This window comes from Oncorhynchus clarkii, chromosome 20 (genome assembly GCF_045791955.1).
Source record: "Oncorhynchus clarkii lewisi isolate Uvic-CL-2024 chromosome 20, UVic_Ocla_1.0, whole genome shotgun sequence".
NCBI lineage: Eukaryota > Metazoa > Chordata > Actinopteri > Salmoniformes > Salmonidae > Oncorhynchus > Oncorhynchus clarkii.
The window spans coordinates 86,537,607-86,558,337 of NC_092166.1; the positions used below are offsets into that span (position 1 = coordinate 86,537,607).

The 20,731-nt window shown below is 42.8% G+C and overlaps 2 protein-coding genes across 7 annotated transcripts in view; both read right to left on the minus strand.

The window, feature by feature from the left end:
* LOC139377010 (calpain-1 catalytic subunit-like) overlaps positions 1 to 3,179 on the minus strand; it is a 43,475-nt gene extending 40,296 nt beyond the window's left edge. Inside the window, exon 1 of one of the 3 annotated variants that reach the window (XM_071120074.1) lies at positions 3,010 to 3,179. The gene's annotated coding sequence lies outside the window, so the exon portion shown is untranslated. The remainder of the gene's footprint in view (positions 1 to 3,009) is intronic. The other 2 variants (XM_071120072.1, XM_071120073.1) reach the window with 2 other exon arrangements.
* A 93-nt stretch (positions 3,180 to 3,272) lies between these two features.
* Positions 3,273 to 20,731, minus strand: part of LOC139377011 (calpain-2 catalytic subunit-like) — a 36,940-nt gene continuing 19,481 nt past the window's right edge. Inside the window, exons 7-21 of one of the 4 annotated variants that reach the window (XR_011627980.1) lie at positions 20,479 to 20,564; positions 18,020 to 18,088; positions 17,507 to 17,667; positions 15,359 to 15,528; positions 14,432 to 14,655; positions 14,280 to 14,316; positions 12,818 to 12,883; positions 12,451 to 12,508; positions 10,996 to 11,060; positions 9,796 to 9,864; positions 9,030 to 9,108; positions 4,985 to 5,101; positions 4,035 to 4,093; positions 3,844 to 3,943; positions 3,273 to 3,768 (exon numbers count right to left, since the gene is read on the minus strand). Coding sequence is in view for 2 of the 4 variants with exons in the window: in XM_071120076.1 (XP_070976177.1) it covers positions 3,920 to 3,943; positions 4,035 to 4,093; positions 4,985 to 5,101; positions 9,030 to 9,108; positions 9,796 to 9,864; positions 10,996 to 11,060; positions 12,451 to 12,508; positions 12,818 to 12,883; positions 14,280 to 14,316; positions 14,432 to 14,655; positions 15,359 to 15,528; positions 17,507 to 17,667; positions 18,020 to 18,088; positions 20,479 to 20,564 (1,284 nt within the window). In the remaining 2 variants the exon portion in view is untranslated. Of the gene's footprint in view, positions 3,944 to 4,034; positions 4,094 to 4,984; positions 5,102 to 9,029; positions 9,109 to 9,795; positions 9,865 to 10,995; positions 11,061 to 12,450; positions 12,509 to 12,817; positions 12,884 to 14,279; positions 14,317 to 14,431; positions 14,656 to 15,358; positions 15,529 to 17,506; positions 17,668 to 18,019; positions 18,089 to 20,478; positions 20,565 to 20,731 lie in introns of all 4 variants that reach the window. The other 3 variants (XR_011627981.1, XM_071120076.1, XM_071120075.1) reach the window with 3 other exon arrangements.

Sequence of the window (20,731 nt, forward strand, 5' to 3'; positions counted from 1 at the left end):
CCCGCCGAGGGTAGGGAGGCCCGCCGAGGGTAGGGAGGCCCAGGAATAGAATTCTGCTCACCCAGTAGATTAGGGACAGGAGTGGGGTTGGTCACCTCTGGTATGGACTTTTTTTTGTTCGCCCAAAATTATGCTTTAGACTACAGCCAACAGTTGTTGCCTTCTCACCAAGCTGCTTGCCTATTGTCCTGCAGTCCTGCAGCCCATCCCAGCCTTGTGCAGGTCTACAATTTTATCCCTGATGTCCTTACACAGCTCTCTGGTCTTGGCCATTGTGGAGAGGTTGGAGTCTGTTTGATTGAGTGTGTGGACAGGTGTCTTTTATACAGGTAACGAGTTCAAACAGGTGCAGTTAATACAGGTAATGAGTGGAGAACAGGAAGGCTTCAAAAAGAAAAACTAACAGGTCTGTGAGAACCGGAATTCTTACTGGTTGGCAGGTAATCAAATACTTATGTCATGCAATAAAATGCAAATTAATTACTTAAAAATCATACAATGTGATTTTCAGGATTTTTGTTTTAGATTCCGTCTCTCACAGTTGAGGTGTACCGATGATAAAAATTACAGACCTCTACATGCTTTGTAAGTAGGAAAAGCTGCAAAATCGGCAGTGTATCAAATACTTGTTCTCCCCACTGTACTTACTAAGAGGTTTAACATTTACAAACAAGTTAGATTAATGTGCATTCACTGAAGTGAGGTGTTTAAACTTGTTTTAATTGTTAACTACTGTATGATGGCATAACTGGTTTAATGGCATGTGCAATCAATGTATATAAGACTAACCATAAACTAGATTTTCTACATGATTTTTCTGACATGAAATTGTTTAGTGAAAATTTGTTTAGTGAAAATCGAACCCTTTTTAAAATGTTTTTAGCCCTTATTGTACCAGGTAAGTTGACTGAGAACAAAGCCACAATTTCCTTTACCACAAGTACGTACCCACTGATGTGCTTCTCGGCCTTTGCATCTTATAGGAAGTGAGCTTTATCCATCAATACCATGACACCAGTATAATGAAAGAGCCATGAACTATACTATATGATAATCATCATGTTAAGATGCTATAATCCAATTGGTATCATATTGCATGGGAAATCCATGCTTAGTGTATCGTGTACAATGTTATAATGTGTGTTACTGGTGATTTCTAACATTTGGTGGGGAAATTTAAACACATTTACAAATGGTGGCTTTGATCACAGTTCTGAGGTTTAGGTTGCTTGATATTCATAGCTAGCAGGACACGCAAACATTGTTGTGCGAATCTCTCTTCACCCACCATCACCAACAATATATACAATTCTCCTCCATGCCACTGACTTTATGATTTTGTCTCTGTATTCTAGCAAAGCAAAATCATATAGAATTGGTAAAACAGACAGACCGAGGATTGGCTGTGCTCCATATTCTTTGTTTGCGCTTGCCCGGAACTAATGACAGGCGGAACTTTGTTTAATGAACGGGACATTTTGTAGCTCATCGCCTGATTGGTTAACGGCAGCGGTGGCCGCGTATAATTTGCATAAAGTAGAGCAGAGCGGAACTTTTTTTCTCTCGTTCCGCTAGCAGGATTCGCGCCGCCCACCTACCTACCTACAATCCCCTGCGCGTCGTACTGCGCGTAGTCCCGCACTTTGGCGAATCGGGAAGTGGCGGAAACCCTACGTGAAGACAACGCGCCATGGGGAGATATAGAGAGCAGTTGCTACGCGACGCTGAAAATACATGATCTCAGTGATTGATAGTTGGTATTCGGCTGTCATAATAGTATGTCTTATTTACTTTGAAGAACTACTAAATAGTGATTTTGTCACTATTGCTGACTTAGAATTAAACAATAGTAATAAAACTAATATAAACTTAAATATTTGATTATAGTATTGTAATGTTAATAATTTATGGTTAATAAGTGATCAGCAGTAATGAGCAGTCACTAACATCATAGGCCTGTTATTCACTGTTTTATTCTGTTGTTACAGCATTCAACCAACATAATGCATAGTGTATTAAATGTCTGTGTCGAAACCAAAATCGAAAACCGTGATTTTTTAGTTTTAGAATCGAACCGAAACTGAACCGAACTCAAAAAGCACTAATCACTCAGCATTAGCGTGTGTTTTTGTGTGTGTAAAAGACGCATCCTCGGGGCAGGAACAAACAGGAACAACCCTTTGCAAACAGGAACACTCCTTTGCCCTCTGTCCAGTGTGTGTGCGTTGGTGCAGGAATGTCCCTCTTGCCAGCAGATCAGATGCGCTTGTGAGGCTCTCGGGTTATTTGATGAACAGAGTTCTCAGAGAACAGCTGATTCAGGCGGTCCTGGAATGATGTCATCCATAAAGCTTCCTTCCTGGTCCCGGACTCTACTTCAACAATGCCCCAAAACAACTATGACATTAGCCTCTCATCCGTACAACTATGAGCCTTATATCCCAGTGGGCTACTCAGAGTGCTGTGGGTCCCTCATTCAGGTGTCAGGTATATAACCAAAATAAAGAGACCCCCCCCGCAGAGCAACATTACATGTGCAGGCCTAGTATTTGAAATAAACAATGATGGGATTGACTTGTAATACGTGGGTATCATTGTGTTTTAACTTAGTGAAATATTCTCTGTGAGAATTGTTATGCTTTTCTACAGTTGAATTTAAATCATCCTGCGTTGACAAAGTTTATAATAAGCTGAGACGAGACCACTATGTCACTGCATTCTGGAACTGTCGCGTAAACGGTTCCCTTCTGGCTTATTGCACATGCATATCCTAGTTGACGTGGCAGGTTATGAATTGTGGTGGACCGAAAATGAATAACTTCTAACATTGTAACGATTACAGAACCAATGTTGAAAATGTTTTGAAATTCTACTGTATGTTATCCTCCTGGGCGGATATGAGCTACGGCAAACCGGTGAATCAAATCCTCTACCTTCACCATGCGTGAAAAGATGCACTCTCTCTGACTAGATTTCCTGTAGAAACCATTCAATGATGGTAACACTCACCACTTTGAAGACACCTGCTTTGATGTTTTTCCTAGTAACGTGCCAGACTTCCAGTTTACTACGGAATCGTATAAATCTCAGAACAGTGTGGGGGGGGTGTAACGTTAAACGGTGCACAGTGGTGGTTCAGCCGAGCAGTAGCGCACGTTCCGTACCGTCAATGTTACTGCGCTGGGCAAGCCCAACCACGTCCGCCGGGGAGGGGCTCATGGACTGTCCCAAGTAAAAGAAACGAGTACCAAATCAAAACAGACAGCTCAAGAGACTGGGAAAACAATGCCATTTATTAATTAATATATCTTTGGTGAAGAGGACACACAACTATAAGTAACAAAAAGCTGCATAAAATGATTGAAATGATGTCTTACATTTCATCACCAAAGTAGGTTTAGGTTATAATCTGTAGTTCTCAATAGGCTTTGTCTAATAAAACAAATAATGCATAAAATTAAGGTTTAAAACATTCTGTTACGTCATAAAGTGTGTGTCAAAAGAAACATCTTGAAAAGGCACTTTGGCTTATTTGTAGCTGTCTGGGAGAACAGGTCAGAGAGAGAACAGGTCAGAGAGAGAACAGGTCAGAGAGAGAACAGGTCAGAGAGAGAACAGGTCAGAGAGAGAACAGGTCAGAGAGAGAACAGGTCAGAGAGAGAACAGGTCAGAGAGAGAACAGGTCAGAGAGAGAACAGGTCTGAGAGAGAACAGGTCAGAGAGAGAACAGGTCAGAGAGAGAACAGGTCAGAGAGAGAACAGGTCTGAGAGAACAGGTCAGAGAGAGAACAGGTCTGAGACAGAACAGTCTGAGAGAACAGGTCTTTGAGAGAACATGTCTTTGAGAGAACAGGTCTTTGAGAGAACAGGTCTTTGAGAGAACAGGTCTTTGAGAGAACAGGTCTTGTGCTGCCATCTTCTAGATCATGGAAAATGACAACCACTGAAAATAGAAAAATAATACAATCAATATATTAGAACGGAAAAAAAACAACATAATGAGTTGATTACAAACTACAATTTAAAGTTCTCACCTGGAAGAAATCCAATTCAATGAAACCAGTGTCATCCATGTCAAGCTTCTTGAAGACTTCTGCGAGGTGGAGGGAGGAACGAGGTGTTAACCATCTATAACAGATACTCTCATCAAATCAAATTTATTTGTATAGCCCTTATTACATCAGCTGATATCTCAAAGTGCTGTACAGAAACCCAGCCTAAAACCCCAAACAGCAAGCAATGCAGGTGTAGAAGCACGGTGGCTAGGAAAAACTCCCTAGAAAGGCCAAAACCTAGGAAGAAACCTAGAGAGGAACCAGGCTCTGAGTGGTGGCCAGTCCTCTTCTGGCTGTGCCTGGTGGAGATTATAAACCTAGAAAGGAACCAGGCTATGAGGGGTGGCCAGTCCTCTTCTGGCTGTGCCTGGTGGAGATTAGAAACCTAGAGAGGAACCAGGCTCTGAGGGGTGGCCAGTCCTCTTCTGGCTGTGCCGGGTAGAGAGGAACCAGGCTATGAGGGGTGGCCAGTCCTCTTCTGGCTGTGCCGGGTAGAGAGGAACCAGGCTATGAGGGGTGGCCAGTCTTCTTCTGGCTGTGCCGGGTAGAGAGGAACCAGGCTATGAGGGGTGGCCAGTCCTCTTCTGGCTGTGCCGGGTAGAGAGGAACCAGGCTATGAGGTGTGGCCAGTCCTCTTCTGGCTGTGCCGGGTAGAGAGGAACCAGGCTATGAGAGGTGGCCAGTCTTATTCTGGCTGTGCCGGGTAGAGATACTCTCATCAAGGCTTTTCCTTCCCATCCTCATCTGACAGGTTCTCTCCAACAAAACCTCCAAAGTAACCCACACATTAAATGTAAAATCTTTAATATTTACTGCTGTTACACTCCATGGCCATTATTCGGCTTTATAGGTACACACGTGCTGAGGCGTTGCTGCCGTCTTGGCTGAAACACAAATTCAGGATCGTGACGTTAAGACGTTGTACTTACTGAACATCATCTCCAGGCGCATGACGCAAGCCACGAAGTTATCAAAGTCAATGGTCATGTCGGCCTCTCCATACCGAGCTGCCAAAACCTGGTGGAGAGTGTTGTTCAGGCTGAAACCTGTCGGAAGATAGATTATAAATTATCAGAACCTAAAATTAGACTATAAATCATCAGAATCATCAGAACCTAAAAACAGATTATGATTTATAATATACAGTGCCTTGCGAAAGTATTCGGCCCCCTTGAACTTTGCGACCTTTCGCCACATTTCAGGCTTCAAACATAAAGATATAAAACTGTATTTTTTTGTGAAGAATCAACAACAAGTGGGACACAATCATGAAGTGGAACGACATTTATTGGATATCTCAAACCTTTTTAACAAATCAAAAACTGAAAAATGGGCATGCAAAATTATTCAGCCCCTTTACTTTCAGTGCAGCAAACTCTCTCCAGAAGTTCAGTGAGGATCTCTGAATGATCCAATGTTGACCTAAATGACTAATGATGATAAATACAATCCACCTGTGTGTAATCAAGTCTCCGTATAAATGCACCTGCACTGTGATAGTCTCAGAGGTCCGTTAAAAGCGCAGAGAGCATCATGAAGAACAAGGAACACACCAGGCAGGTCCGAGATACTGTTGTGAAGAAGTTTAAAGCCGGATTTGGATACAAAAATATTTCCCAAGCTTTAAACATCCCAAGGAGCACTGTGCAAGCGATAATATTGAAATGGAAGGAGTATCAGACCACTGCAAATCTACCAAGACCTGGCCGTCCCTCTAAACTTTCAGCTCATACAAGGAGAAGACTGATCAGAGATGCAGCCAAGAGGCCCATGATCACTCTGGATGAACTGCAGAGATCTACAGCTGAGATGGGAGACTCTGTCCATAGGACAACAATCAGTCGTATATTGCACAAATCTGGCCTTTATGGAAGAGTGGCAAGAAGAAAGCCATTTCTTAAAGATATCCATAAAAAGTGTAGTTTAAAGTTTGCCACAAGCCACCTGGGAGACACACCAAACATGTGGAAGAAGGTGCTCTGGTCAGATGAAACCAAAATTGAACTTTTTGGCAACAATGCAAAACGTTATGTTTGGCATAAAAGCAACACAGCTGAACACACCATCCCCACTGTCAAACATGGTGGTGGCAGCATCATGGTTTGGGCCTGCTTTTCTTCAGCAGGGACAGGGAAGATGGTTAAAATTGATGGGAAGATGGATGGAGCCAAATACAGGACCATTCTGGAAGAAAACCTGATGGAGTCTGCAGAAGACCTGAGACTGGGACGGAGATTTTTCTTCTAACAAGACAATGATCCAAAACATAAAGCAAAATATACAATGGAATGGTTAAAAAATAAACATATCCAGGTGTTAGAATGGCCAAGTCAAAGTCCAGACCTGAATCCAATCGAGAATCTGTGGAAAGAACTGAAAACTGCTGTTCACAAATGCTCTCCATCCAACCTCACTGAGCTCGAGCTGTTTTGCAAGGAGGAATGGGAAAACATTTCAGTCTCTCGATGTGCAAAACTGATAGAGACATACCCCAAGCGACTTACAGCTGTAATCACAGCAAAAGGTATTAACTTAAGGGGGCTGAATAATTTTGCACGCCCAATTTTTCAGTTTTTGATTTGTTAAAAAAGTTTGAAATATCCAATAAATGTCGTTCCACTTCATGATTGTGTCCCACTTGTTGTTGATTCTTCACAAAAAAATACAGTTTTATATCTTTATGTTTGAAGCCTGAAATGTGGCAAAAGGTCGCAAAGTTCAAGGGGGCCGAATACTTTCGCAAGGCACTGTATATACACACACCTACCCTAATATATATACACCTACCCTAATGTATATACACCTACCCTAATGTATATACACCTACCCTAATGTATATATATATATAAGTGTTCCCTTTATTTTTTTGAGCAGTGTGTGTATATATATATATATACACACACACACTGCTCAAAAAAATAAAGGGAACACTTAAACAACACAATGTAACTCCAAGTCAATCACACTTCTGTGAAATCAAACTGTCCACTTAGGAAGCAACACTGATTGACAATAAATTTCACATGCTGTTGTGCAAATGGAATAGACAACAGGTGGAAATTACAGGCAATTAGCAAGACACCCCCAATAAAGGACTGGTTCTGCAGGTGGTGACCACAGACCACTTCTCAGTTCCTATGCTTCCTGGCTGATGTTTTGGTCACTTTTGAATGCTGCCGGTGCTTTCACTCTAGTGGTAGCATGAGACGGAGTCTACAACCCACACAAGTGGCTCAGGTAGTGCAGCTCATCCAGGATGGCACATCAATGCGAGCTGTGGCAAGAAGGTTTGCTGTGTCCACCAACGCCACTTTGCAGCGCAGACTGTCCAGGAGTTGGCGGATGCTTTAGTCCAGGTCTGGGAGGAGATCCCTCAGGAGACCATCCGCCACCTCATCAGGAGCATGCCCAGGCGTTGTAGGGAGGTCATACAGGCACGTGGAGGCCACACACACACTACTGAGCCTCATTTTGACTTGTTTTAAGGACATTACATCAAAGTTGGATCAGCCAATAGTGTGGTTTTCCACTTTAATTTTGAGTGTGACTCCAAATCCAGACCTCCATGGGTTGCTAAATTTGATTTCCATTGATCATTTGTGTGATTTTGTTGTCAGCACATTCAACTATGTAAAGTTGACAGTATTTAATAAGAATATTTCATTCATTCAGATCTAGGATGTGTTATTTTAGTGTTCCCTTTGTTTTTTGAGCAGTGTATGTGTCACTTCCTTCCCCAGGTGTTTCTGTTTCCTGTCTGTGCATTGTGTTTTGTTTTATGTTACATTTATTTATTAAAAACTCCCTGAACTTGCTTCCCGTTACAAAATCAAAATATATTTTAGATTCTTCAAAGTAGAAGGAGTTCCCACATATGCTGAGCACCTGTTGGCTGCTTTTCCTTCACTCTACGGTCCAACTCATCCCAAACCATCTCAATTGGGTTGAGGTCAGGTGATTATGGAGGCCAGGTCATCTGATACAGCACTCCATCACTCTCCTTCTTGGTCAAATAGCTCTTACACAGCCTGGAGGTGTGTTGGGTCATTGTCCTGTTGAAAAACAAATGATCGTCCCACCAAGCGCAAACCAGATGGGATGGCGTATCGCTGCAGAATGCTGTGGTAGCCATGCTGGTTAAGTGTGCCTTGAATGCTAAATAAATCACTGACAGTGTTACCAGCAAAGCACCCCCACACCATCACACCACCTCCTCCATGCTTCACGGTGGGAACCACACATGCAGAGATAATCCGTCCTGTGGCGGTCCTCATGAAAGACAGTTTCATCACAGCGCTTGATGGTTTTTGCGACTGCACTTGAAGAAACATTAAAAAGTTCTTGAAATGTTCTGTATTGACTGACCTTCATGTCTTAAAGTAATGATGGACTGTCGTTTCTCTTTGCTAATTTGAGCTGTTCGTTCCATAATATGGACTTGTTCTTTTACCAAATAGGGTGATGTTCTGTATACCACCCCTACCTTGTCACAACACAACTGATTGGCTCAAACACATTTAGAAGGAAATAAATGCCACACATTTACTTTTAACAAGTCACACCTGTTAATTGAAATCTATTCCGGGTGACTCTCATGAAGCTGGTTGAGAGAATACCAAGAGTGTGCAAAGCTGTCAAGGCAAATGGATTACTACATTGAAGAATCTCCAAATATGAAGATATATTTAGATTTGTTTAACACGTTTTATTGGTTACTACATGATTCCATATGTGTTATTTTATAGTTTTGATGTCTTCACTATTATTCTGTAGAAAATAGTAAAAAATAAAGAAAACCCCTTGAATGAGCAGGTGTTCTAAAACTTTTGACTGGTACTTATATAATATACAGTATAATGTACGCCACTTAGCTTTTATCCAAAGTGTCTAACAGTAGACTGTGCATACACTATTGATCCCTGAGTATTGAACCCATACATTTGTGTAAATTAGGTTTATTTAATGTCCACAAACCTGCTTTGTTCAAGGCCATCCTCATCTCTGGTGTGCTCATACAGCCAGACCCATCCATGTCATTGCTCTTATAGATGGACTGGGGGGGAAGAGAAAGAGAGGGAGGGAGAGAGGGACAGAGGGAAGGAGGGAGGTAGGGAAAGAGGGAGTGAGGGAGAGGTAGGGCGAGAGAGAGGGAGGGAGTGGTAGGGCGAGAGAGAGGGAGGGAGTGGTAGGGCGAGAGAGAGGGAGGGAGTGGTAGGGCGAGAGAGAGGGAGGGAGTGGTAGGGCGAGAGAGAGGGAGGGAGTGGTAGGGCGAGAGAGAGGGAGGGAGTGGTAGGGCGAGAGAGAGGGAGAGAGAGAAAGGGAGAGAGAGGGAGGGCGAGAGAGAGGGAGGGCGAGAGAGAGGGGGGAGAGAGAGAGGGGGGGAGAGAGAGAGGGGGGGAGAGGTAGGGCGAGAGGTAGGGCGAGAGGTAGGGCGAGAGAGAGGGAGAGAGAGAGAGAGAGGGAGGGCGAGAGAGAGGGAGGGCGAGAGAGAGGGAGGGCGAGAGAGAGGGAGGGAGCGGTAGGGCGAGAGAGAGGGAGGGAGGGGGAACAGGGAAATGTTAAAGAGATTACACTGTGTAAAACACACACTACACTAGGTAAACACTTGTAGGCTGTCCAATCTTAACACAACAGAGATAGTACTGCAGTAGCTCTGGTCCAAGGCGTTACATGCAGCATGCTGAACCTATGTAACACCCTGGACCAGAGCTACCACAGCAGTAACACACTAGAACCTCACCAGGTATTTCTGAATCTTCTTCCACAGTGTTGCAAATTCTCCCAGCCCCAGTTTGCCATTACCACTGTCCTGCTTAACGGTTAAGGGTAAACAAGTGTCTGGACACATCATGCCCAACAAACGACAATAGTCAAAACTAAATTCTGAGATGAGAGTTCAGAACGCGACTTGTGTGTAACTGATTCATTGATGTCACAGAGTGCAGATGTCAGAATACCTCAGACGCAGCATGTAATAACAGCATGTAATGACAACATGTAACAACAACATGTAACAACAGCATGTAATGACAACATGTAACAACAACATGTAACAACAGCATGTAATAATAACAGCATGTAATAACAGTATGTAATAACAGTAACAATATGTAATAACAGTATGTAATAACAGTAACAGTATGTAATAACAGTATGTAATAACAGTATGTAATAACAGTATGTAATAACAGTATGTAATAACAGTAACAGTATGTAATAACAGTATGTAATAACAGTAACAGTATGTAATAACAGTATGTAATAACAGTAACAGTATGTAATAACAGTATGTAATAACAGTAACAGTATGTAATAACAGTATGTAATAACAGTAACAGTATGTAGTAACAGTATGTAACAACAGTAACAGTATGTAACAACAGTATGTAATAACAGTATGTAATAACAGTATGTAGTAACAGTATGTAGTAACAGTATGTAGTAACAGTAACAGTATGTAGTAACAGTATGTAACAACAGTAACAGTATGTAACAGTAACAGTATGTAATAACAGTATGTAATAACAGCATGTAATAACAGTAACAGTATGTAGTAACAGTATGTAATAACAGTAACAGTATGTAGTAACAGTATGTAATAACAGCATGTAATAACAGCATGTAATAACAGCATGTAATAACAGTAACAGTATGTAATAACAGTAACAGTATGTAGTAACAGTATGTAATAACAGTAACAGTATGTAGTAACAGTATGTAATAACAGTAACAGTATGTAGTAACAGTATGTAATAACAGTAACAGTATGTAGTAACAGTATGTAATAACAGTAACAGTATGTAGTAACAGTATGTAATAACAGTAACAGTATGTAGTAACAGTATGTAATAGTGGGTGTGTAAGGGAACAGTAAAGGCATGTAAAGGAACAGTATGTAGTACAGTAGTAGTTGTGTAAGGGAGTAAGTAGTAAAGGATACGTCCATGAGGTTGACCATGATTCTGGCTGTGTCCAGGCTGAAGCCGTCCGTCTTTATGTCCGTTCCTGTAGAGGGGACAGAGTAGGGACAGAGTAGGGACAGAGTAGGGACAGAGTAAGGACAGAGTAAGGACTTCTGCAGTCTGCAATATACATTAAACATGTGCTCTCTATACAATGAACAAAAATATCAACGCAACAATTTCAAAAACCTTACTAAATTACTGTTCATGTAAGGAAATCAGTCAACTGAGATAAATTAATTCGGCCCTAATCTATGAATATCATGACTGGGAATACAGATATACATCTGTTGGTCACAGATACCTTTAATAAAAGGTAGGGGCGTGGATCAGAAAACCAGTCAGTATCTGGTTCCACCATTTGCCTCATGCAGCGTGACACATCTCCTTCACATAGAGTTGATCAGGCTGTTGATTGTGGCCTGTGGAATAGTGTCCCACTCCTCTTCAATGGCTGTGTGAAGTTGCTGGATATTGGAACTAGAACACGCTGTTGTACACGTCGATCCAGAGCATCCCAAACATGCTCAATCAGTGACATGTCTGGTGAATATGCAGACCATGGAAGAACTGGGACATTTTCAGCTTCCAGGAATGGTGTACAAATCCTTACGACATGGGGCCGTGCATTATCATGCTGAAACATGAGGTGACGGTGGCGGATGAATGGCACGACAATGGGCCTCAGGATCTCGTCCCGGTATCTTTGTGCATTCATATTGCTATCGATAAATTGCAACCTTGTTCGTTGTCCGAAGCTTACGCCTGCCCATACCATAACCCCACCACCACCATGGGGCACTCTGTTCACAACGTTGACATCAGCAAACCGCTGACCCGTACAACGCCATCTACTCGGTACAGGTGAAACCGGGATTAATCCGTGAAGAGCACACCTTCGCAGCGTTGCAGTTGATTACGACGCCGAACTGCGGTCAGGGTAAAGACCCTAGTGAGGATGACGAGCACGCAGATGAGCTTCCCTGAGACGGTTATCCAGGCATGGGTAAAGACCCTAGTGAGGATGACGAGCACGCAGGTGAGCTTCCCTGAGACGGTTATCCAGGCATGGGTAAAGACCCTAGTGAGGATGACGAGCACGCAGATGAGCTTCCCTGAGACGGTTATCCAGGCATGGGTAAAGACCCTAGTGAGGATGACGAGCACGCAGGTGAGCTTCCCTGAGACGGTTATCCAGGCAAAGGCGAAATGCTCACTAACAGAGATGTAAACAAATCTGCACACAACATTTGAGAGAAATAAGCTTTTTGTGCGTAAGGAACATTTCTAGGATTTTTTTTATTTCAGCTCATGAAACATGGGACCAACACTTTACATGTTGCGTTTATATATTTTAGTTCATTGTAGTATTCAGTGTGCACAGTACAAACACACATCATGACTGGAAAGAAAGCAGAAAGCACTTGACTCACGCTTAGCAACGATTTTGTTGAAAATACTCCTGAGCTCAGATGCTGAAATCTCCATATCCTATTTACATAGAGAGAAAAGTATTTAAACTATGAAGGGTACATTTTCCCAGTCAATAAATTCATTAAATATTATACATATTTTTGGCAGTGTCATATTCTATATATTTTATATATATATATATATATATATATATATATATATATATACACAAAATGGTCTATTATAAACTGGGTGGTTCAAGCCCTGAATAATGATTGGCTGAAAGCCGTGGTATATCAGACCGTATACCACGGGTATGACTAAACATGTATCTCTAATTACATTGGTAACCAGTTTATAATAGTAATGGTCGGTAATTATACTTACATCTCCAGCTAGCTTAGTGAACAGGCCCCTGAAGCCAGCATCAACCTCCCCCTCGGGTACTGTGTCCTACAGAGATACCGCCATAAGTCACATTGGAAAGTGAGAGAAGTGAAGTGTAGAGTAGTGTAGTGTAGTGTAGAGTAGAATAGTGTAATGTAGAGTATAGTAGTGTAATGTAGAGTAGTGTATTGTAGTGTAGAGTAGAGTAGAGTAGAGTAGTGTAATGTAGTGTAGAGTAGTGTAGTGTAGAGTAGTGTAATGTAGAGTAGTGTAGTGTAGAGTAGTGTAGTGTAGTGTAGAGTACTGTAGTGTAGTGTAGTGTAGAGTAGTGTAGAGTAGTGTAATGTAGTGTAATGTAGAGTAGTGTAGTGTAGAGTAGTGTAGTGTAGAGTAGTGTAATGTAGTGTAATGTAGTGTAGAGTAGTGTAGAGTAGTGTAATGTAGAGTAGTGTAGAGTAGTGTAGAGTAGTGTAGTGTAGAGTAGTGTAATGTAGTGTAGAGTAGTGTAATGTAGTGTACTGTAGTGTAGTGTAGAGTAGTGTAATGTAGTGTAGAGTAGTGTAATGTAGTGTACTGTAGTGTAGTGTAGAGTAGTGTAATGTAGTGTAGTGTAATGTAGTGTAGAGTAGTGTAGTGTAGTGTAATGTAGAGTAGTGTAGTGTAGTGTAGTGTAGTGTAGAGTAGAGTAGTGTAGAGTACTGTAGTGTAGTGTAGTGTAGAGTAGTGTAGAGTAGTGTAGAGTAGAGTAGTGTAATGTAGTGTAGTGTAATGTAGTGTAGAGTAGTGTAGTGTAGTGTAATGTAGAGTAGTGTAGAGTAGTGTAGTGTAGTGTAGAGTAGAGTAGTGTAGAGTACTGTAGTGTAGTGTAGAGTAGTGTAGAGTAGTGTAGAGTAGTGTGGTGTAGTGTAGTGTAGTGTAGTGTAATGTAGAGTAGTGTAGTGTAGTGTAGAGTAGTGTAGTGTAATGTAGAGTAGTGTAGTGTAGAGTAGTGTAGTGTAGAGTAGTGTGGTGTAGTGTAGTGTAGTGTAGTGTAGTGTAGAGTAGTGTAGTGTAGTGTAGTGTAGTGTAGAGTAGTGTAATGTAGTGTAGAGTAGTGTAGAGTAGTGTAGAGTAGTGTAGTGTAGAGTAGTGTAGTGTAGAGTAGTGTAGTGTAATGTAGAGTAGTGTAGTGTAGAGTAGTGTAGTGTAGAGTAGTGTAGTGTAGTGTAGAGTAGTGTAGTGTAGAGTAGTGTAGAGTAGTGTAGAGTAGTGTAGTGTAGTGTAGTGTAGTGTAGAGTAGTGTAGAGTAGTGTAGTGTAATGTAGAGTAGTGTAGTGTAGAGTAGTGTAGTGTAATGTAGTGTAGAGTAGTGTAGAGTAGTGTAGTGTAGTGTAGTGTAGTGTAGTGTAGTGTAGAGTAGTGTAGTGTAGTGTAGTGTAATGTAGTGTAGAGTAGTGTAGTGTAGTGTAGAATTGTTTCTTACATCCTCTAGTTCTGCCTTAACCGGGTCGTCACAGGGCCTGACAAAAATAAAAATTATTACAAAAATAAACACATTTATCTTTGACCAGCCGTGATATTTTCAAACCTAGAGTATCCACACACACACAGAGAGAGAGAGAGAGAGATGCTTACAGTGTCTCGGCCTGTTTCTCGGAGAACACTCGTAGGCAGAAGTCCCCGTTCAGGTTGGCCTCGAAGGTGGAGGGGACGATGAGGTATTCTCCTGGGGGCAGTTTGAAGCGGGTGCTGACCTCTCTCAGGTTGATGAAGGTCTCCGAACGGGCCGTCTGGGCGTGAGACAGGAAGTAGTTCTTGTCCAGGTGGACCTCCCGCTGGCCGTGGAACTGTTCCGGCACCTGGGATTAGAGAGCAAAGAGACACAAGCAGATGAAATCAGAAACACAATCAGAAAGACGTAAATAACAAACAATAACATGTGTTACTGTTCTTATTCAAGGCATCAAACTGACAGAAAACTAAATCAACAACTACACAAAACAATATTTGGATACAGTTGTAGATATACTGGGAGAGTATATTTGTATATAGTTGTAGATATACTGGGAGAGTATATTTGTATATAGTTGTAGATATACTGGGAGAGTATATTTGTATATAGTTGTAGATATACTGGGAGAGTATATTTGTATATAGTTGTAGATATACTGGGAGAGTATATTTGTATATAGTTGTAGATATACTGGGAGAGTATATTTGTATATAGTTGTAGATATACTGGGAGAGTATATTTGTATATAGTTGTAGATATACTGGGAGAGTATATTTGTATATAGTTGTAGATATACTGGGAGAGTATATTTGTATATAGTTGTAGATATACTGGGAGAGTATATTTGTATATAGTTGTAGATATACTGGGAGAGTATATTTGTATATAGTTGTAGATACACTGGGAGAGTATATTTGTATATAGTTGTAGATATACTGGGAGAGTATATTTGTATATAGTTGTAGATATACTGGGAGAGTATCTGATACATACGACACAGAGTGAATGTCCTAATGGATACAAACATCATCATATCTTATGAGCCCCACCTCATAGATGGCGAATCCGATGGTGTGCATGTCCTCTCCTGCTTTCCTCATCCGTCTTCTGTTCTTTTGGATGAGTCCCACCACGAAGCTACAGCCCACCTCATCATCACCCGGGTCGTCATCCTCTTCCTCCAGCTTGATCTTGAACTGGGGATTCATCCAGAACGTGTCTGTAGGGAACCCAGATTGACAAAGGTCAAGGTGAGGGAGTGAGACTACATGTTGTGTGGAATTCCTTTCTAATGGCTAACAAACTAACAACAATGTAACAGAGTGGAAATTCGATCCCAACCTGGGAACAAACTAACAACCCTCTACACTTTAATGTAACTCAAAGAAGCACCATCAATACCACTGACCCAGAGAAGACGAGGTGTTTCAATGTCTTCCTAGAGAAGACGAGGTGTTTCAGGGTCTTCCTAGAGAAGACGAGGTGTTTCAATGTCTTCCTAGAGAAGACGAGGTGTTTCAGGGTCTTCCTAGAGAAGACGAGGTGTTTCAGGGTCTTCCTAGAGAAGACAAGGTGTTTCAGGGTCTAGGTCTTCCTAGAGAAGACGAGGTGTTTCAGGGTCTAGGTCTTCCTAGAGAAGACGAGGTGTTTCAGGGTCTTCCCAGTGAAGACGAGGTGTTTCAGGGTCTAGGTCTTCCTAGAGAAGACGAGGTGTTTCAGGGTCTTCCTAGAGAAGACGAGGTGTTTCAGGGTCTAGGTCTTCCTAGAGAAGACGAGGTGTTTCAGGGTCTAGGTCTTCCTAGAGAAGACGAGGTGTTTCAGGGTCTAGGTCTTCCTAGAGAAGACGAGGTGTTTCAGGGTCTAGGTCTTCCTAGAGAAGACGAGGTGTTTCAGGGTCTAGGTCTTCCTAGAGAAGACGAGGTGTTTCAGGGTCTAGGTCATCTGATCTCACAGAAGAATACTGGTGCACATACCGTAATTTCCGGACTATAAGCCGCTACTTTATTCCTACACTTTGAACCTCGCGGTTTATACAACGACGCGGCTAATTTATGGATTTTTCCCGCTTTCACAAGATTCATGCCGCCAATAAACTGAGCACCGTCACATGTGACGTAAAATCGAGCGCGCTCAAACTTCCCATCATTCTGATTACGGTAGTCATTTTGTCACCCTCATCATGACAAAGACACGGAGAAATGCATATGATGCAGCTTTCAAGTTGAAGGCGATCGAATCTGGCTGTTGGAAAAGGAAATAGAGCTGCTGCACGGGAGCTTGGCCTCAATGAGTCGATGATAAGACGTTGGAAACAGCAGCGTGAGGAACTGACTCAGTGCAAAAAGACAACAAAAGCATTCAGAGGGAAGAAAAGCAGATGGCCCAAAGTATTTGCAGCCACTCGACATCAGTGTAAATCGTGCATTTAAGGTGGCGCTCCTTGTTCAGTGGGAGGCTTGGATGACAAGTGGGGAGAAATCCTTCACTAAAACGGGCCGCAGGCGAAGAGCAACTTATGGTCAAGTCTGCCAGTGGGTCCTGACAGCGTGGAGCATTGTCAAAAAATCCACTATCATCAACGGGTTTCGAAAGGCTGGACTGCTGCGTGTTGAAGGGGCAGCGTGAGCTCAGCGGGGGTATTTGCCTCCGGATTTAAGTGACGAGAGCAACAATGAAAACGATCCAACATCGGATGAAGCAATTCTGAGGCTATTCAACTCCAACACCGAAGGAGATGCCTTCAGTGGTTTCAGTGCACAGGAGGAGGAAGATAGTGACCAATGACTTTCTTGGTAGGCTACTGTTTTAATTTTTGTTACAAGCCGTGTTTCGTTTAAAGGCTGTGTAAAGTTCATTTGTTTCAATGTACCGGTAGGCACATGCGGCTTATAGACATGTGTGGCTTATTTATGTACAAAATACATATTTTTTAATAATTCAGTGGGTGCGGTTTATATTCAGGTGTGCTTAATAGTCCAGCAATTACGGTACCTAACTAGTGTTCCTGCATACTGAAGTTAGACTTACAGGGGTTGTTCCTGCATACTGCAGTTAGACTTACAGGGGTTGTTCCTGCATACTGCAGTTAGACTTACAGGGGTTGTTCCTGCATACTGCAGTTAGACTTACAGGGGTTGTTCCTGCATACTGCAGTTAGACTTACAGGGGTTGTTCCTGCATACTGCAGTTAGACTTACAGGGGTTGTTCCTGCATCCTCCTGCGGTCGATCCTTTCCTCCAGGCCCCATCGTAGTTAGACACGCTCCAGTGTTTAACGTCATCAGTGGTCAGTGTGTCAGGGGTCAGAGTGCAGAGCTCCAGGCGATGGTAGTGCCTCGTGAAGTCAGAGAAGGACATCCTGTAAAGACATTAAGAAAACACCAAGTCTGTGAAATATATCCTGTAAAAAAATTTTTTAAAAAACAGATCGCAAAGCAGTACAGATAAAACCACTTAACCAAACAGACACTGAGGATAATGAGCACACAACGTCTATTGCTTCAGTGACTATAAGGGAGATATGACAGATACTGAACAGACACAGGAGATGTAATGATGAAGTCATTACGGCCTGTCTTCCTGGACCCAGATAAAGTCTTGGACCAAAAAAAAAAGCGGAGATTCTCTATTGAAAGTTATTTTTACTCAAGGACTCGTTTAAATCTAGGTCTGGGAAACTGGTCCTATGAGTTCTGTATTGATGAAGTTACCAGAACTCTCCATCGTCTGCCTTCACGTTGTCCCGCTCAGAAACATCCACGCTGTTCCACTCAGAGGAGCTGGAGAAAGAGAGAGAAGAACCACAGTCCTGTTACACTCAATTTAAATGATCTGAGAAAGATTTACTAGATTCATGTTGAACCAAGTGACTGGAAACTGGAAAGCATCAGGGTTTGGTGGGGGGGGGGTCAATTAGGGATGTGCATCTTTCCTTTTCAAGACGATAGCCTGTGTTTTTTTGTCTCCCCCCACTTTGGTTCTGAACTCCTCATCAACCCCAAATTAACTTGACATTTTCGCAGATTGAGATTTTGAACTGGTAATATATTTTAGGGGGAGTCCCTCCCTCCAAAGACCCTCCTCATTAGTGATTAAGGGGACTTAAAGATCAATGTTTTGCTGCAGGCCTTACAATAAGATACTGTTGCTATGTGTCTAAAAACTCTTGTCACTATAAGTTGCACAAGTCATCTATATCTTTGTGGTTAAGTCCGGGCTGTTGTGAGAGTGTGCTTTTGCAGGCTGGGTCTGAGTCAGACTGAAACTCGATAAAGAGAAGTAACAACTGTCTGGTTTTGACATGTTGATCTTGTGTGACAGTGGACAATGCTAATACATTCAGAGAAGCTACTGTACTCGGTTTCTTTATAAGGTAACCTCAGCTTATTGATACACACATACATTGAGGTAGGGGATCAATACCACCAGGGAGTGATCACATGTATATTAAATCAGCAGTGCCCTTAGGGTGCAGAACTTACTCGGAAACATGCGTGCTGTGTTCCCGTTGTCAACTTCTGTCTGCAATTCCATTAATAAAGGAATTATTGATTTACTTAAAGATATTGTCTGAATGCTAATTTCACCAATGATTGACAAGGAACAAGGAACGAACCACCAACAGTATCAATATTTATCATTTACAAATTAGCCTTCACATAGCCAATGAATATATAGCACAACTTGGGATTCCACCCCCCCCCATCTCAAAATCTAATGGATTCCACCCCCCCCCATCTCAAAATCTAATGGATTCCACCCCCCCCATCTCAAAATCTAATGGATTCCACCCCCCCCATCTCAAAATCTAATGGATTCCACCCCCCCATCTCAAAATCTAATGGATTCCACCCCCCCCATCTCAAAATCTAATGGATTCCACCCCCCCATCTCAAAATCTAATGGATTCCACCCCCCCCCATCTCAAAATCTAATGGATTCCACCCCCCCATCTCAAAATCTAATGGATTCCACCCCCCCATCTCAAAATCTAATGAATTCCACCCCCCCATCTCAAAATCTAATGGATTCCACCCCCCCATCTCAAAATCTAATGGATTCCACCCCCCCCCATCTCAAAATCTAATGGATTCCACCCCCCCCCATCTCAAAATCTAATGGATTCCACCCCCCCCCATCTCAAAATCTAATGGATTCCACCCCCCCCCCCCAAAATCTAAGGGATTCCACCCCCCCCCCCCATCTCAAAATCTAATGGATTCCACCCCCCCCCCCCATCTCAAAATCTAATGGATTCCACCCCCCCATCTCAAAATCTAATGGATTCCACCCCCCCATCTCAAAATCTAATGGATTCCACCCCCCCCCATCTCAAAATCTAATGGATTCCACCCCCCCCATCTCAAAATCTAATGGATTCCACCCCCCCCATCTCAAAATCTAATGGATTCCACCCCCCCCATCTCAAAATCTAATGGATTCCACCCCCCCCCATCTCAAAATCTAATGGATTCCACCCCCCCCCCCATCTCAAAATCTAATGGATTCCACCCCCCCCCCCCATCTCAAAATCTAATGGATTCCACCCCCCCCATCTCAAAATCTAATGGATTCCACCCCCCCATCTCAAAATCTAATGGATTCCACCCCCCCCCCATCTCAAAATCTAATGGATTCCACCCCCCCCCCATCTCAAAATCTAATGGATTCCACCCCCCCCCCATCTCAAAATCTAATGGATTCCACCCCCCCCATCTCAAAATCTAATGGATTCCACCCCCCACCCATCTCAAAATCTAATGGATTCCACCCCAACATTTTTAATTTCTAATGGATTCCCCCCCATCTCAAAATCTTTAGTGAGCTTCTTTTCTCCTCTGGCTTCAGCCATGCGGTGCGGCTCGCAAAAGTATAATTCAGGGGACCGAGACGCGTATCATTCAGGGGACCGAGACGCGTATCATTCAGGGGACCGAGACGCGTATCATTCAGGGGAACGAGACGCGTATCATTCAGGGGACCGAGACGCGTATCATTCAGGGGACCGAGACGCGTATCATTCAGGGGACCGAGACGCGTATCATTCAGGGGACCGAGACGCGTATCATTCAGGGGACCGAGACGCGTATCATTCAGGGGACCGAGACGCGTATCATTCAGGGGACCGAGACGCGTATCATTCAGGGGACCGACGCGTATCATCTCTTACTTGTCACTCCAGGCCCCAGTCCACTCCACTGTTCCCCAGGGGTTACGCACTCTGACCAGCTTCTCCTTGCGGCCACGGTAGTTCACCTGGTTTAGTAAGGTCATCATACAGTAGTTAAGGTTTAGTAAGGTCATCATACAGTAGTTAGGTCCTGCTTTGGGTTCAGACAGATCTCATACACTACGAGGGTTAGACTGGTCCAAGATCTGTTTGTGCTCTATAGCCAACTCATTTGGCCGTTAGGGGTCAGCCG